Source organism: Rattus norvegicus, chromosome 11 (genome assembly GCF_036323735.1).
Source record: "Rattus norvegicus strain BN/NHsdMcwi chromosome 11, GRCr8, whole genome shotgun sequence".
Taxonomy (NCBI): domain Eukaryota; kingdom Metazoa; phylum Chordata; class Mammalia; order Rodentia; family Muridae; genus Rattus; species Rattus norvegicus.
In genome coordinates, this window is record NC_086029.1 from 40,792,751 (window position 1) to 40,811,817 (window position 19,067).

Below are 19,067 nucleotides of genomic sequence, written 5' to 3' on the forward strand. Positions count from 1 at the left end.
TTCCATTTGTGGATGTGTGTGACTTGGAAGCACAATGTTTCCAAGTGCATTTGAATTTTTTTTTTTTTTTTAGCATGAAGTTGTCCTCTCTACCTTCTGGCCAATACTACAAGTCTTAAGCATATAAAGTCTGTGACTAAGAAACTTCAATAAACAAAAGCCTGCTTGAAGTTTCTAGAGGTGCTCAGTGAAACAGCACCTCTTACCATTTCTAGAAACATATTTTAACAAGTTGTATTCCTGTGACTATGGGTGTGGCTGTGCACACATACACACATACAATGTGGACCAGTGCCAGCAATGGTCAGAAGAAGGCGTCAGATCCCCTGGGTCTGGAGTTTCTGGCAGTTGTGTGCTGACTGATGTCAAGGCTGACAACTGAACTCTGTCCTCTGCAAGAGCAGGAAACACTCTTCTCTTAAGTGCCAATCCATCACTCTATTCCCAACACCTGTTATCTTTAAAAAGCTCAGTGAATACAAGGGGTTTCTTGGGGTTGCTAACTTGTGTGCACTTATTATCAAATATTTATTTGTATCATATTGTTTATCAGCTAATTAGTTGACTTGCTTTGTACAATATTTTGGTGCTGGCCCAAGAAACTATTTATGAAAGGCTCATTATATCTCTTGCTAATATGTTTGAAAATTTGTTGGTTTATTCCTTATTTGATTAAAATGTATTATTTTTGGTGTGTGCGATAGTGAAAGCAGAAATGTGATGTAAAATGTAACTGCTGGTACTTGTAACAAAGTGCACACAGTGGCCTAAATTGATGCAATCTTCGCTTTACCACAGGTTGGGATGAGCTGCACTTTTCTCTAATAGAACTTCATCACTGGGAAAGGTGGACAACCACAGAAAGGCCTCCATCGCAGGACCCTGATATTAACGGCTCTTTGCTAGATGGCGTGATGTTGCCTCTCTCTCCCAAGGTCTCCTCTCTCGCTGGAAAATTGACTTTTAAAAAAGTATGCAGTTGGGTGCCTTCAGGATTTGTTAACCACAAGTAATCAAGAGAGAATATTAAACTTTATGTGTGTTCAGATGGAAATTGTATGGAAATTGTGCTATGCATGATACAGGATGCCACATGGATTCTAGACGTGAGACATTTGCTTCGTTCCCTGTTATTTTTTTTATTACCTCCCTGCTCAGTACTTCCATTTATTTCAGCTTACATTGGAAAGGCTTCCTGGACCAGAAACGAGGTTTGATTCTGAAGTGCGGCCAGTTTATCATGACACTGTTTTCAGAGTTAAATTGAGGAGAGAAGAGGGAGATTGTTGTAGAGCTCTGTTAGGAGTGAGCATGCTCTCCAAGCACCCCTTCCTTTTCATAGAAATGAAAATTAGAGCAGTGGTCTTCCTAGACCCTCACTGTTTCCAATTCGGTCAAGAACCAAAATGGAAACACTCCTATTTTCTTATATCATATTATACGTCTTTTCCTGAACCACGGCCAAGTGCCAAGAATTAGGTGGGGGTGGCGGGAAGGAACGGAGGACTCACGTGTTTGTTTCTTTAGTTAAACCTCATAACAGCGCTATGAAGCAAGTTATCATGTTTATTATTTCAGACACAGACACCAAGGCCCAGAGCAATTAAATAACTTATCCGGGCCTATAAGGATAGCTAGCAGGAACCATAGATTAAAACTATTTGTGAGTCTAATGCTCCATCTCTCCGTGTCTCTGCCCTGACTTATAAATACAGATTAACAGTACTGAGGGAACACAGAAGCTTAAAACGGTTTGATGAGCAGGAAAGGCAGAACCAGGGGCTGATTTTCCTCTCTCCCTTTCTTCCTGTTTCATGCTCTGCTGCCACAATGGTTTTTTCTTTCTTCCCTTTTGTCCTTTTGAAAACATGAGCGTGGCTACCTAGGAGAGCTCAGTGTGGCCTTTAAATAAAGTGCATTTCACATGCTTCAAGGAACTCCTCCTTTGTCCTTTGCTGAATGGAATGCCAGCCCTGAAGTACATCTTCCTTGCAGGACCCTGGTGGCATTTAAAGTTGATAGGCACCACTTCATTCGTTCACATTCAAGATAAAATGATTCTGGGCTGCTCATTAGATCCCAAGCCTATGCTACACTCTGCAAGACAAACACTCTGTGTCAAGACCTTTAAAGCTTGAAGGAGGTTTTCATACTGGGAAGTATTAGTAGGAAAGTGGAATATCAGTTGTCACCTGATTTCAAAAGAGCTGCCTGTGCCTACGCCAAGCCAGAATAACTTGCTAGAGGTGACAATTCTGTAGCAGGCTCAGGCCTTAAAGCCAAGTCGGCTTTCTCATTCTCAAGAGGGCTCGATTCCTGAAGTCCGAGACCTCTTTTCCTGAAGTCAGAGACCCCGCTGGACTTTTGTATTTCATAACAACCAACAGGGTGGATGGCCCAAGCAACTGACCTACTGTGTCAGCATGCAGAGTGTTAGCAGACAGAGGAAGGAAGTTTCAGGCCAGCTTAAAAGCATCATACCCTGTCTTGGCATGCAGTGAACATCTACTTTCTCAATAGGTTTGGAAAAAGAAAGATTTTCAGGCCAAGAGAGGAGGAAGAGCAGCAGGCCAGCACAGACAGTCAGTTTCTAATTGGGATATTTTTCTTTTTGTGAAAAGCTTGTTACTAAGCTTGTAAATGAGAAACTCCTCCCCAGGTCTGTAGGCGTGCTGGCTTTGGGGGAAGGAGTCATACGCAGAGGTTAAAGATTACAGATTCTAGGTGTGAGAAGGGCAGTGACTTTGCACCCGTCTTCCCAGAGCAATAGCTGGCCAAGTCTTTCTGCCTTCATGAGCAAATGACGCAGATTTTTTCTCAGTTCACAGTAGAGAAAATTTACTGAAAGCTTTCCTTCATATTTGCATTTTGCAACCATCCATCAATCATTTAGCATCTCACTGTAATGACTAGTTTTAAAAAAATTGTTAAATAGGTAACAACTTTAGGGGAAGGAAATTGATTTAAGAGCAGCTTTCAAACCTCCTCATTCAGATGTCTGCCCTGATCAAGTGATCTAACCCAGCCAAGACTCTGTGCTGATGGCACGTGCTACACTGGGATTTGATGGTTCTCTAGCCAGTGAGGTAGAGGCATTTTTGATGGAAACATAGATCAGGGGTGGACCAGGCAGATGCAAGGGAGTGGCAGACAAAACTCTAATCTCATCTTGATTCTCCATAAAGGTCAATGTCATGGATGAGAAAGGAAGGTTTATGATCAAAGGAGACCAAAGAGATGTCACAACAAAATACAACGAACGCTGCTGGAGCAGTGAGGGGAAGAGAGTTATCAATGCCTGTGTTTGCTTGACCGTATTGTATCACGGCTAAGTGTCCCGCGTCTGATGGATTGTAGTGTGGCCATAATGTAGGAAGTCTACTTCTGAAGCAGGCACAATAATGCACTAGAGAGCGAAATGTCAGGATATCTACATGGTTCTTTCCGGTGTTTCTATAGACACAATAGGTTTTATCTCACACTCTTTCATCTCGCTGGAGATTGAACCCAAAGCTTTGATCTCTATACCTTGAAACTGGGAGATAAATTGTACTGTGCTGTAGAGCCTTGGATGACCCAGAGCTTCTGATCTTCCTGTCTCAGCTTCTCAAGTGAAGCTTATTGGAGGGCACCACTCTGTCCCACTTGGTGCTATTTCTAGGTTGAAAAAACGGGAGAAGACTAAAATGAATTTGGTCAGTTAGAAATGGCTGCTGCGTCTGGATGAGAATGTGGGAGAGAACCTCTTGAGATGTTCCTTTGTGTCCGTGACTATGAACTCGTGGCTATGAGGTAATACCGGAGTGCCTCCTCCAGTCCCCACCCCAGGCATTAGAAATCTGCAACTGTGAAAGTGCTTTAGAGAAAAACCAGTTGGTTTCACGTGAATGTGAGCTAGGCTGTGTATGCAGATAACAACATTAAAAAATGTCTACATGGCCAGTTCTAAACATATAGGTTTCTTCTCTGTGCGCTTAAATATGACACAGAAAAAAAATGCTGATCTGCATATATTAAGGAGCTGTGGCATAAGGTAGAGCGTATGGGGAGGAAAGTAAGTGGCTTCTCTTTGCAGTGATGTGTAAAAACACTCTGTGTCCTAAAAGAATAACAGATCTCTCATTCTATTTACACTGCCCCTCTTATACAGGAGGCCACGAGTCTCATAAATAGCTCACTAAACCTAGAATACACTTTGGAAGTGTACAGTGTGGAAATTTTTTCACAGACAGGAAAGTGAGGCTCAGGGAGGTTAATTGCCTAGATCAACCCTGAGAATGTCACAGATGCTGGGAATTGGAAGAGACTTTAAAGGTCAGAGCCCTAGTCTACCTGATGCAGGGGTCCCCTCACACTGTCGCTGGAAAACTCTCACTTGGAGAGATTCTCTCATTCAGTCCAATCTACTCCTGTTTAATGGGTAGCTTTCACTCTGTTTAATGGGTCTCATTTCAAAAGGAAAGTAACTCCGTTTGCTTGAGTCTTACTCCAATTCCCTGTTCATTAAACCGTACGGGTTGGGTTTGACGCTGTGCAAAGGAGTGTAATAAACCACTGAGACCCAAGGATCAGATCATACATTTTAAATATTTAATTTTGTCCTCATTTGATGATGAAACATGCAAAATGGCATTTCACAAATGTGTGTGTACATTAATATACTCACGTCTAATGGGATACTTAAGGGCATTGGGAATTTTCCAGAGGGAAGGAGAAGTCAGAGCTAAGAAATGGCAAAGAGAGATAGGAACTACCTTGGGAAGTGTAGCATTTCTTAGTGCAAATCTTCAGACTGTAATTTTTCAAAATTACAACAACAGCAACAAATAGGTAAGTTGGAGGCATCACTAAAGAAAATGTGTGTCTCTTGATCACAAAGAAACTCACGGGGGAACTTAACCCGAATAGTTTTAGATTCACTATATTGCAGTAAACGCCAGCGATATATGCTGATTCAGCATATTCTGTATGGTAACTAAAAGCAATGCCACTTGCATGCAATACCTAAAGATCGGTTTCCTGAGCAAAATTCTAAAATTTTGTGGAGTTCTAGACAGGTTGCTGGAGTCGGGTATATGAAAGTTTTAAGTCAAGGGAAAAAAAGAAGTGTAAATTTTTGCCTTGGTAGGTCATGGTAGGGAGGACCTACTCTCTTTCCCGCTGATCCTTCAGTGGGAATCACGGGCAGGCATACAGTAAGGGCGATCACAGCAGTGTTGTTCTAACAGCACAATGGACTACATTATGCACAGCAAAAGAAAGAGTCACTGTTTATTTCATGATGCTGACTGTGCAGAATCCCCTTCGTTTCTACTGATGTCCTACCTGGAAATGTGAAGGAATTTACTGGACATTAAAAATACTTCAGTATCCTTTGAATACAGTCCTAAAAGCAGTATTTCACTTGCTCACAGGACGGTTGAGACATTACATGATTTAGCTAGGATTTCCAAAGGTATGTGACATGTTGGCATTCAAGAATCCAGTCGCTTTTCTTTTTGTGCTTGTATTTCTCCATGGTTTATTTGAGGATTTATTCTTTTCAGTCTCTGACTTCTCTTTGTATGTTAATCTCATTTCAAATTCAGCCTTGTTGAATGTATATGTATACATTGGGATTTGATTCAGGCACTAAGAATAATGAAACTATGAAGTTTTCAGGAGAAGAAAGGGACTGGAAATATTACACTAACTGAAATAACCCAGACCCAGACACATCAATGTTGTACATCCTGTCTCATATGCAAATCCAACTTTCTGGTCTTTACATGGGTGTATTCATGTGGAGTGAGTGTGGTCAATGCTCCATAAACTAGAAAGAAGCCTGGGAGAAGCAGAGAGGAGCCTTTCAAGGACAGTGGGGATAGAATATATGTATCATGAGGTTGGGTGAACGGCTCACTGGAAATAGTACTTGCTCTGCAAGTCTGACCACCCAATCCCCAATCTCTAGAAACACACACACACACACACACACACACACACACACACACACACACACACCACACACGGAGAAAAAGAGAGAGAGAGAGACAGAGAGAGACAGAGACAGAGAGACAGAGAGAGACAGAGAGACGGAGAGACAGACAGACAGACAGAGAGACAGAGACAGAGAGAGAGACAGAGAGACAGAAAGGCAGAGAGACAGAGACAGAGAGACAGAGAGACAGAGACAGAGAGACAGAGAGACAGAGAGACAGAGAGACAGAGACAGAGAGATGGAGAGACAGAGACAGAGAGACGGAGAGACAGAGACACAGAGAGACAGAGACACAGTCAGAGACAGAGTCAGAGACACAGAGAGAGTCAGAAGAGATACAGACAGATAGTAAATAAAAATAATTTAAAATATAAAGATTTGCCTTTGACCTGAAAGGGGAAAGAATACCAGGATTTAAAGGCATAAAGCCAACAGAGGACCATGGAGCTGGGATTCAGCAGAGGATGGTCAACAAAAAGAAAGCATGTGTGGGAATGACAGAAAGCCTGTTACTTTGTATACTGATAGGTTCACTCATTGTTCTGTTGACCAACTCTTATAAAAGAAAGCATTTAATTGGGAGTTTCTTACAGTTTGAGTGAGTCAATCTATTATCTGTTATCATCATGGTGGGCATCATGGTGTCAAATGTGGCCTGGAAAAGTAGCTGAGAGCTACATTCTGATCTGGAGGCAGTAAGCAGAGAGAGAGGGAGAGGAGGGGGAGAGAGAGGGGAAGAGGGAGAGGAAGGAGAGGGAGAAGAAGAGGGAAAGGGAGGGATCGAGTCTTCTGGGGGTCTGAAATCTTAAAGCCCACTCACAGTGCCATTCCTCCTCCAACAGGAATTCAACAGGAATACACCGCCTCTGACAAAGTCAAATATACTAATTATCTCCCAACATTTCATCAACTGAGGACTAAGCCTTCAAGTAAATGGGTCTATGGGGGCCACTCATTCAAACCGCCACAGTGATTTAACATAAGTTGCTGTAAAACTTTAAGACCATGTGTGATGAAATGACTAGTGACTACTGCAGGCTGGTGGGCATCACATGTGACTGTGGCGGACTCCGAAAATGATGAAACCATAACCTAACAAGTAAAGGAATAAAGAGCAACCTCTCCGGAGTCCTGTGCCAAGAATCCAGGGCTGGGCTGTCCGTCAGAGACTTATTGCCTTACGGATTCAGTGCTTTGCGTTCACATTTGCATATAAATCCCAGACTACTTTCCTTAAATACAGACCCTCCTGTTCACAACTCTGCTCGATGTCTATGTGGGTCTAAAATTCAAATTTAGCACATCCATGACCAAGTACTTAATATCCGTGATGGTCAGTTTCCAATGTTGATGCGCCACAACCTAAAACCACCCGAAGGAGAATCTCAGTTAAGGAATCATCTAGAAGAGATGGCCTGTGGCATATCTTTGGGGGATTGTCTTGATGGTTACTAGAAATGGCAAACCCTAGCCTGAGTATGGATGTGTCATCACATGGGCTGGGTCCCGATTTGCATAAGAGTGAAGGACACAGGCAACACACATGCATTCATTGCTCCCTCCCTCCTCTCTCTCACTCCCTCCCCTCTCTCTCCTTCCCTTCCTTTCTCTCTCTCCCTCTTTCTCCCTTCCTCTCTCTCTCTCTCTCCTTCCCTCTCCCTCCCTTCTTCCCCCTCTCTCTTTCCCTCCCTATCTCCCTCCCTCTCTTCTCTTTAGTAGGAATGGGAACAGCTGTTTGACTTCCCACCTTGGCCTCCCATAAATAATGAAGTGGTATGGATGTAACCTGGAACTGGAAGCTAAAGAAATCTTTCCCCCTTTCCTTCACTAAGTTGCTTTTGGTCAGGAAATTCAGTCACAGCATCAGACAGGAAAGCAGGGCAATATCCGTCTGTCTTCCTACAGGTTAGCTGCACACAACCTTTATAGCTCAGACGATAGCAACTCTGTCCTTTGGCTCATGTCAAAGCTGAAGAGACTTTTACTCACCTCCCCATCTTCCAACCTCCACTGCCTCAAGCTATTATTATCATTGTAGAATGTTTTTTTAACCTACAGATATGAGAAGTCATAGCATGCCTTGCCTTTACCATGGCACTAATAGTTCCCAAGACAGATCATAGATTTCCTGTCTTAAAAATTTAAAAATAAGCTTACCATACGGCATTCGTCTCATGTCAAAGGAATGCAATATGTTTTCCCTGACATATGACTCGACTGAAATGCCAGCCAAACTTTGCTACTTCAGGAGAGCTACGGGAGTTCACCCAGTTCCTGTTGTGTTAGTCCATTGAGGCAAATGTCTACAATCTGAAGTGTCTTGAGTTTCTCAGAGTTTTATACTTCAAAGTCAGTGTCATGCTGGCACAAAAATACTGATGTGCATGTAAAACAGAATAAGAAAGCTGTCAAAGCAGGAGAAACTGACAAGTTGGGGATATCCATGATGTTGTTTATGTGGCTTTCTCAAAGACTTCTCACTCTTTGATGCGTCATTCAAACACACCCCACACTACACTGTAAAGGGAGCCAGAGAAGGGGGCATCCAGGAGAAACATGCAAATGGGCACTGCATCTAGACTAAGACTGTTGGTTTGTTCAGCCTCTAATGTGCTCCCGGTGCTTGATGCCCTCTCACTCCAATGCTAGCACCTCCATTTCCTGGCTTGGTTTCTGTAGGAGCAATCTGGCTCCTACATTTGTCCTGACCACTGTCACCTAAAAGAATGCTTTATCAATACAACAACCTCCATTAATATGTTGTTGATTTGATTCTCTTCAATATATTCTCCAATGACTTTTCATTTCACACAGAGCACTAATTCTTCTAGAGGTCTCTAGCACCCAACCATGGGATCCATTAATCCCTTTCCCCTGACCTTGTCTATCACCAAGCTACTTTAACTCAGTTCTGAGCACACCGACCTCTTGCCTAGCTCTATAATATATAAGATACGCTTTCCCTAACATTAGCAGCTAGCTTAGTTGGAACCCTCTGGTACCATATAACTCACCTCCTCACCTGCCTCAACATTTCGCTCCAAGGTAATGTGGTTCCAAACACTGAAAATTGCACTCCAGCTTCCAGATTTTCTCTACTATGCTGCTTTTTTCTCCTCCATATTGTTTATCATGTTTGAAAAAAAAGACACATCACTTTGTTGAGGGTGAATGAATAGGTTGTGTTTTAGGCTCCCATAGAAAATAAATATGTGAAGTCAGTGTTTTCTATTTATTTTGGTTCACTGGTGAATTACGAGTGTGTAGAACAATCTACAAAACATAATAAATACTCACTGTATATCCAGACAGAATGGAACAACATTATTAAATATAAAAAATGATGTCATAGGATGGGGACAAGAGAGTGTGGTCAATATGAGTTTGAGTTCTGTAAGAAGTAGTCTACTTAGCATTAGAAACTAAATCTCGTCTTATACCGGACATAAGAATCCATGGTAAGGCCCTTCTATGACAAGAACCCTACTGTCTGAGACCAAGGAGGAAGGCCTTGAAACAGCAAGAAATGCTCTTCCAAGAGTCCTACAGGCTGGTTAGAAACTTGTGCTATGAATCATTTTAAAGCTGCTCCCCTTTATCCTTTATAAGGGTTTAGTCAAAGTTTCATTGCCTGGCCTTGCTATGCAGATATGTAGATCCCAAAGTTGACCCCCTTCTTCTGAAGTCTCATTCTCTTTTTTGTCAGACACTTAAACCTCTCCTATCCCATACTTGAACATTCTTATTGACCACATGTATACAATTAAGTAAGGGCCAGGACAACTGGGCAGGAGAAAGAAGATCTAAGCACAAAGCAAGCCAGAGACTAGGGAAAAGCTTGTATGAAAGTACCGATCTACTGTTGCTGCATATGCTTGGGGTAGGGACTAAATACTGTGTTTAATAAAGTCTAAAATAATGACTCAAGGAGCTTTGTTCATATATTAAAATTCTTTAAGATTTGGAAGCTTATTTATATCTTATTTGGATGTAGGTAGATTGTGTGTGTGTGTGTGTGTGTGTGTGTGTGTGTGTGTGTGTGTGCGTGCAGGTGTACAGACATGATTAGTAGAGGAAGATGTCATGTGTCCTGCTTCATCACTTTTGACCTTACTCTCTTGAGAGGTATCTCTAAGTGAAGCTCCAGTGAGATGTGTGGCCAGAATACCCAGCCTGTGCTCCTGTCTCTACTCCCTCATGTACTGTGCTGGGATTAGAAGCACCATGTTGCCATGGTTGGCCTTTTATGGGTGCTTGGACCTGAGGTCTTCAGCCTTGCATTTGAGTGGGGACTTTTCCCCACTCAAACTCTAACTTCTATGTTTGGAAGATTCTTAATGATGGGTTAATCACTGAGATGCCATTGGAGGTTATTTTACCACCAGGTCTTTTAAACTATCCCCCACTGACCCTGCTGTGAGGACAAGTGCACCTCACAGCAAAGAATAACATAACATATTTTGGGGATGTAGCCTGGCTATAGCTACCACAAACCATCTGGCCTCGATAAGGCCTGACTCAACAGTCTTGAGAAAAATGAAAATTAGGGTCAGCTTGCCCCAGAAGGAGGGTGGCCTAGAGTTGAACTGAGCCCAAGTTACAAACCAATGAAATTGCTTTGTGTGACTGTTGCCAACTACCTATGTAATTTTCCCTATAAATCCCTTCCCCTAATTGGGCTCGGGGTCGACTCCTCTGTCTCCTGTGTGAGATACGTGTTGCCCCCAGAGCTCTGGTTCCTCAAATACACCTCTTGTTTATTACATCAAGACTGGTTTCTCATGAGTTCTTGGGGATTGCGTTGTCTCGAGATTTGAGTGGGGGTCTTCCCCACCCTGGTGGTCTTTCACTTAATAATGGGTTAATCACTGAGATGCCATTGGAGGTTATTTTACCACCAGGTCTTTTCACCAACTGTTCCTGGTAGAATATTCTATCCAGGTATCTATCTGTATGGCTTGATTATTTTCCTTTGCTTGGAATTTTACTTAAATATTTACTATAAAGTACTACCCAGATACCTTACATAGATTTACAAATCTCCTCCCTGTCCAGTCTCTCAAACATCATTAGCTGTTTTCTCTTTTTTTCATAACACTTACTACTTTTTATATATGAAATATTTGCTTTTGTGCTTTGTTTAGATCAGCAGGCTGGAGGATTCAAAAGGTCAGAGATATTTTTGCTTGTGGTTTGTAACATTTCTTGCTCCTAGTAAGTGATTATAGCAAGGGTGTCTATCATTGAATAAACAGAGTATTTTATCATTTTGTCTCCCTGCCTACTTTGTGTATTTGTGTGTGTGTGTGTGTGTGTGTGTGTGAGAGAGAGAGAGAGAGAGAGAGAGAGAGAGAGAGAGACAGAGACAGAGAGACAGAGAGACAGATAGAAAAAGACAGAGAGGGAGAGGAAGAGAGAGATATTTATATTTTCTTAGTTGTACTCATTTTAGACATTACGCAAAGAAAACAGTTGCCTTTTAAAGACAAAACCAAACAACTTGTAGCAAACACTGGGAAAGGCAGCCAGTTGAAGAACAGTCAAAGGAAGCGTACCAAAGAGTTTGAATGCTCTGTTGTCTTGCTTGGTTTCCCCAGTATCTCAGGAACATTACCGGATCTGTCTGGATATGAGTATTAATCCCATTTACTGAAAGGAAGTTTAAATGGAATTGAGAGGAGGAACTGGTCAACTCTAACATGGGTGTCTTGAGTCAGTCACAGACTAAAGCCCAGGCATGAGTGTGGTTTCTCAATGAAATGTGGATTTAGCACTTGCTTGTTTGAAGCTGTGTTTGCCTAACCAAGTGTAATGGAACACGGAAATCCCGCCCTCTCTGGACTCCAAGTTCATGTTTCTTTGTAAAAATAAAAAATCATTCTTACAACGCCATCGTTTTAAAGGAAGCAGCAACAGCTTTAGTCATTAGTGTCTATTAACATTGTTGGAGCTCAGACCCATGACACGACACAGTGTAACACCATTTAGCCCCAAGTTCCTTGAATGGGAAGAGGTTGGAAGGTTTCAGGAGCAAGGATTTTCTACATTTCTAACACCATCTTGTCCTCCAACACTCTCTCTCTCTCTCTCTCTCTCTCTCTCTCTCTCTCTCTCTCTCTCTCTCTCTCTCTCTCTCCCCCCTCTCCCTTCCCTCTTTCCCTCCCCCAAAGTCAGTGTAGATTTTTCATCAAGGCAACCCTGAGACACTCATTCTTTCCTTTGACCCTTGAAGAGTCAGTCCAGAAAGTTCTCTCACTTATGCTAAGACAAAGGAGCACAACACAGGGGTCCAAGAAGACCTGGGCGGAAGACCAGGCTGTGCCCTGATCCATGTTCCTCCATGTCGCACAGAATAGTAATTTTCAGTCTGTGCTATGCCCTGAGTGATTCCATTATTATAGTACAGCAGATTGCAACCACAGTGAGTGTAAATGTTGGTGTGGAATGCCTCTGTGCCTTGCTTGTATGAATAAACCACCAACAATCCAGCATGAACCAGGAGACACACTGATGTTAAGGTGTTTCCTCACAGGCAACATCACCATTTATGATTTTACCAAATTAATATTAAATCAGGAACACATAGATGCATTGGTTTTTTAAAATCATCTATAAAAATGGTCAGGACCGGGCCCTTAGCACACTTACCAACAAGTGGAATATAGAGGCCCTCCTTCAAGCTCATATAGAAGAAGAGACATTTAATCCTTCAGTGCAGTGATACCCACCAGCCCCTCGTAAGACCACATCATGCATAAGTAGCAGTATTAACAAGTTGTGAACCCTCAATTATCTGCCCAGGACTTCGGTTTACTGCAAGCCTTTGCTTAAAAAACAGCTCCTCAGAGTCTCCATTTGCCTGGACCCAGCCCTAAATTTTAGAACATCTCCATGCATGTTTAAGGCTATGTGGCTTAGTTCTGTAACATCTAATCCCAGTAATGGTCCTCTTGGCATCTCTATCAGCAAGGCCTCTTCAAACCCTGCAGGCTTTAAAGCCTCTCCACGACAATCACTAGTATTTAGGCGAAGGGGAGTATAACCTAAGAGCTAATATTAGAGATTGAGATTGCAACAGAAGACTGTGGTTATCAATGGCCACTACCAAGTAAAATTAGTGGTGTTCGATATACTAAAGGCATTCTAATGGACATAGGCTCAGAATATACTGTAAAAATGCAAGCATGATTACTTCTGACAGTTCATTCACTTCAGAAAGTTGGTTCTGTAGCTGGCCCTTCTGATTTCTATCACTACTACATCATCCATTTTGGTCTTTCTCACTTCTGCACAGGTGTCCATTCTTCATTCAAATTAAGTATAAAAATAGACAGAGCTTCAAGGATGGGAACACTAGCTTAGTGGTAGAATAGTTGCTTGCTATGTTCAGTGCCCCTGTAACACACATATATGCATGCATGCAAACATACATTTATACATACATACATGCATTCATTTATGTAAGCATATATAAAATAAAGCCCAGGGTTCCCTGTGTCTTTTAGCATTTTTTTCTAAAGGATCTTGGTATCATGTGAAAGTATGGTTAAGTAAATCTGCTATTCCTTTGTCTTCCCGATTTCTTTCTGTTATAGTTATCTTTATATATGATGGTTGTTAGTTGTGATTCTTATGATGGATATGGAAAGGTGTCTGTCACTTTTGCCCTACACTGAAGAAAATTTGTCAAGCAAGCTAAAATGCCACCAGGAACAATGCAGAGGATGAGGAAGATTGACGGAGATGGACTCCACAAACAGAAAACTGAGAAAGAGCAACAATCCAGCTTCACAGGTCTGGCTAAGGCTCAGCCTTTACATGTGTTTACCCCCCCCCCATCTCTTTCCCCTTCCTATCTTTCTCCCCCTCCTTTCTTCTGCATCTTTATATTTGATATTGGGGTAAACTAGAGCCCCAGGGTCAAGTCTTGCCAAGCATATATATAAATAAGTATTTATAAATAAAGTTTTACTGTCATATACCATGCCTATTTATCTACATATTATATATGAACACTTAGCAAAGTAGTTGTGTCCAAGATCATATGACCACAATATTGTGCTGTGTATTTACTGTTTAGGTAAGAAGTTTGCTAGCCCTGTGTTCTACATAACTGGCAGAGGCTACATCTGGCAGAACTGGGTCCTGAGAAAGCAGAAAGTGCTGAATAGACTTCATGCTGCATTTGGTACTCAGATTCTCAGCTTTCTGCTGTGTGCTAAGGGAAAGAAGCCAGGCTTCCACAGGGGTCTAATGAACCAGAGAGAGGTCCTATCAGCAGCGAGTTCTCAGGATGTCTCAAATCATCCTAGCATGTGAGACTTGGAGGCAAGTGAGTGATGTGAACACCTGGGAATGAGGCAGGGAGGAGATAGCGCGTGCCAAAACTCCACTTTTTCCACCAGCGCTCTAGAGCCCTTGATACTCTAACTTGTAGAGGACCTCTGTATGCAAGCATTGAGTCAATTGAATTTTGTCCTTAGAGACTTGCATGCTGCTCCCATTGACTTCAATGGGAGTAATGGGGCATTTTGTCCCACGACATCTGTGCTGGCTTCAGGCTATTTAACAAACTCCTACTAAACAAATCCCAGTAAAGTGCTCTTTAATGGGTACTTAATTCTGCTGTAGAGGTGGGTGCTGAGCACACCTAAGTCCTTTCTTTCCCTCCAGGTTTGCTGTTTTCTCCTGTTTATGGCTTGATAATTATGACACTGAAGAACCCTGAGTCGAGCAGTATTAAACCCACTCAGAGTCACTGAATGTCTGCTTTTATTGATCACAGTTGATCTGCCTACCCTCCAGGTTCCAATTTAATGGTTCAATTGATTATTCATTTACATTTTTAATGTTGGGCAAAGTCATTTTAACATGAATCATCTCTAACTTAATGGGTAACATACAGAGTCATTTGGGATACTCATTTCAACAAGTATTTATTGAGCATCTGAGCTCAGATGAGCCTACCAAGGAGAAAAGGGTCACTCTATAGTCAACACAAACAAAAAAGATGATGCGCTGATGTTTTTGCTGCGCAAAGGGGCTGCTACTCTGAATGGGTGTTTAAAGGTAGTTAGGACATCCATTATTGTATAATTCATTTTTTTTTCTGCATATGCCTTAAAAATCTATAATGCCCATATCATTGTTTGAACTTGTTCTTAAGCACGGGTGTTTCTGTAATTTATTTTCCTTTTAGATGGTCTTGCTTTGCTGGAAATGTAGAGAGCTTGAGTGATTATACCAAGGCGAGCTCTCTAAAGTGAGAGCTAGTTTGATTTTATGAGCCTGCAGTACCACTTACCAAACACAGCAACGTGGAACGATCTAACTGCACTTGCGCTTCACTATGTTTTACCTGAAGGCTCTTTAAATATACTTTGTGGGGTTTATTTTGTAACAGGCTGTCACTCTGTACATCAAGCAGGTGAAACGAAAAACACAGCCCTTCCCAGTAGGAACTGCTTAGTGTATCGTATTTATGAGTTATATGTCTAATCACCCAGGGCTTCCACTTGTTTCTAAAATGAGATGAGGCCTAGGAAGACACATTAACTGGCACTTCTGATCATAATAGTCACCTTTATCTGAAGTGCAAGCAGAGCCAGAGTTTAATGCTGAGTAGAGGATGTATGGTACCTATTTTCTAGGGAACAGCATGAGCTAATGCTTGCTGGAAAAGGCAGTGAAAAATGAAAAAGTGCCAAAATGCTTGGAAGAGCCTCCTTTTGCTAATTCTCAGTGCCAGTTTCATTAGTCTTATTAGGAAGCAAGCGTATGAAGAAAGGAGCAATTCTAAGTTCTTGGGGAAAGGTCAGATGGTCAATGGTATTGGTCTTTGTGCATGAAGTTATTGAACTCTTTTTTACATGCCTGGTCTATCATAGGAAGCACATTCTAAGCAAAGCTAGAAATTCAGTACTTAGGAATGCTTTGTGTCATTGTAAACATATCACTGTCTAAAGCTTCAATTTCCAACCCCCTTCTCTCTTCTTGGTGCTCCTAGGGAGCTTGAGAAAGGTAACCATTGAATGTGGTCATGGACAATGAATGACTTTACCATCTGAGTGTTGAGATCAGTTTGTGTCCTGCCCTAAGTTACTCCATTCTGCAGAAGCAGGTCTTGTTTTGGTTTTTGTTGTTGTTTGTTTTAGACTGCTTTGCCCTGAGAGACCTTCCCTGGAAAGATTCTACCAGGTCCTCTACTTTGTCCTCTCAGTCCTCTGTGACATTCCTTGCCATTCCTTGCTTTTTAAAGCCTTTATGGTCATGCTATAAATTACATATATTCAAATGGAGACTGATTGACTCATGTACAGTTCATAATTGAGAATTAACATTACTAATCAAGGTTAGAATAAACAACAACAACAATAACACCTCATGCTTGCCTCAGCCATAAATATCAACGAAAAGGGGATTCTCTGGCATCTTGCTGCTAACGAAAATGTTGCCTGCATCTTATGAATTTTCAATAAATTCTGACATGGAGGAAAGACACAACTGTGTTTGTTAATATTTTGACATAACACACTCAGCACAAGGAGGGGTCAGGCTGTGAAAGAATACTCAGAAAAACCTTGGGGGATATAGACAGTAGAGGAAATACATCAGTGTAAATGTTCGACTTTAATCTGTAGATGAAGATTCACTGGTTCCAGTTAAACAAAAGAAGGGAGATGGTAAGAGAGTCAGGGCTTGGAAGCTACCTTAGTTGACAAATGGTCTGCCGAGCATGCATGGAGACATTCGCTGAGATTTCTAGAACCCAGCTTTTAAAAAAAGCCACTTGAGGGGTAGGAATGGAGACAGGAGGATCGCTGGAGCTCATTGACTAAGCAGCCTTGCTGAATCAAAGGGTTCTAGGTTCAGTGAGAGACCCTGGCTCAAGACAAAAGAGGAGAATAGTTGAAGAAGACAGATGGCAGCCAACACACACACACACACACACACACGTACACGCATGTGCACACACACAACACATATCCCATACATGCTCACAAGGGAGCTTGCGCTCTAAAATGTGAGCAGAAGATAATAGGGGAAGTGCCAGCAAAGCTAAGTTCAAATGGGTGAAGTTCAAAGATGGTATCTATTGACAATGAAATGCTGAACGTCCATCTTCCAGTCTGCAACAGTTGGATAGAACAACCAAAGCCCATTGATCTGTTTTAAAACAGTTAATGACTGCTGTGTAAAGTGGCAAATGGGATGAGCTATAGCCAGAGTTCTACCTATAGCCATCACTCGAGCTCTCAAATTCTGTTATGGGCTTACCCCTGTGACTCACGATCCCTTCCCCAAGGAATGTATCACTTTAGCGGCATAATGTCTAACTAGATGTCTGCTTGTTGTCTGATTGTGGTAACTTTTTATAGGCAGAATAACCACTTTTGTTAGACACTTGAATAGGCCACTGTAATTGGGCTCACACTCTCAGTAGAGTTGCGCTAATGGAATCCCACCATTAGTACTGTAATGAGATCACAGTGTATATTGGTAAGATGATGTATTTTTTTTAATGCAACTAGATTTGTTGAATTAGCTATATAACGCATTCCTAAATTCCTTCAGAACTCTGTTAGCTTATGAGAGAGAGTGTTTCTGTATGCACCATCTATTGAATCTCACGGTGGGCAGAGTAAGCAAGCCCAGTTGCATATGCATGTGTGTGTGTGTGTGTGTGTGTGTGTGTGTGTGTGTCTCATACCTGTGCTGTCTTCATACACCACCGTCACTGTTTTCCAGTTGTAATAGAGGACCAAATCCAGGACCGCCCTGCTGATAGCCGCATAGTCCGGGTAGAGGTTGATATAAAATAGGTCTCTGCTGTCCACGGAAGGGTGTTTCCAGCGAGTCTGAATGTGTGGAACTTCCAGAGCATTGCAAATAGACTGTACAGCACTGACGGAGGAGCTGTGGGAAGGGCCGAAGAGTGCGGCCACCCCGAGAGCCAGCTGGTCGCATGCTGGTAATATCCAAAGACAAGGGAAAGCATTAGGAGGGAGGGAAGGCAGGGAAAGGGTGAGAGCAAGAGAGTTCTATGAATTCATGTCTTCCTTACACAATTTCTATACTTAACTGTCAGAGAATCCTCTATAACTCCCATTTGTTTGCTGCTATCATTTCTTTCCAGCTTCCAATAATCTTTAGAGAGTAAAACACTGGTAAGTGTAAATGTACAGCCAATCAACAATAAATCCTAAGGCCAACTCCCTGCAAATAAAAATGAGTTACTTGTCTCGGTTCGTTACCTCCAACCAGATGAAGGCTAAATACTTTCCTTGATCCCATGAGCACTGTGTGAGCTAACTAGCGAACCATTTGTCAAATGAATGTCCTATGAATTAAGTTCTGTCATATGGCAGGGTGACAATGGCGAGATTAGTATGGACAGAGAAGGTGACTAAAGTGCTTTGACTCCCATCTTTCTGAAGCTCGGATAGGAGTGCTCTGCCGTTGTTTTGCTTATTTCATTTCTTTTATTTAACTATTAGAAAATTCCTCATAGTTGCCATCACACATTGTCATCTTTGCTGTCTTTCTTTCCAATAGTCTTTAGGTGGTAGAATACTGATAAGTGTAAATGTACAGCCAATCAGCAATAAATCAGACGGCCAACTCTCTGCAAATAAAAGTGAGTTACTCAGGTAGGACCTTCAGATTATTGAAATATTTGTAGAGTGCATATAAGCAGGAAGGATACCTAATTAGTTACACTGGAATGGCTTGACCTAAAGGGATCTTTGGAAGACACTTGGTCTAAGCCACTCATTTCATACACAATGGACCTAATCATGGCCACTGGAGAGTAACAGAGTTGAACCAGAACTTGAGGACTCTAGGTCAAGGTCAGGCCTCTTTCTCCTACAACTATCAGGTCAATCATAGTTAATGTATATATTTAAAATCTAATTCCTAACATTTTTGTTGTTATAGGAACAAAAGTATTATGAGAAATTAGAATATTTACAATATAGGGAACCAGAGGCTCTATCATCCCTCAGCCCATCAACTTGGAATAATGCCTGATGATACTGCAGAAGACTAGGTTTGCTAGTCAAGTACAGTATTATACCTTGGTGCC

General features: G+C 41.9%; 1 protein-coding gene across 12 annotated transcripts in view; it reads right to left on the minus strand.

The window, feature by feature from the left end:
- Positions 1-19,067, minus strand: part of Grik1 (glutamate ionotropic receptor kainate type subunit 1) — a 400,993-nt gene that overhangs the window by 136,777 nt on the left and 245,149 nt on the right. For all 12 annotated transcript variants that reach the window (XR_005491017.2, XM_006248053.5, NM_001111114.1 and 9 more), the window contains exon 3: positions 17,691-17,948. Coding sequence is in view for 11 of the 12 variants with exons in the window: in XM_006248053.5 (XP_006248115.1) it covers positions 17,691-17,948 (258 nt within the window). In the remaining variant the exon portion in view is untranslated. The remainder of the gene's footprint in view (positions 1-17,690; positions 17,949-19,067) is intronic.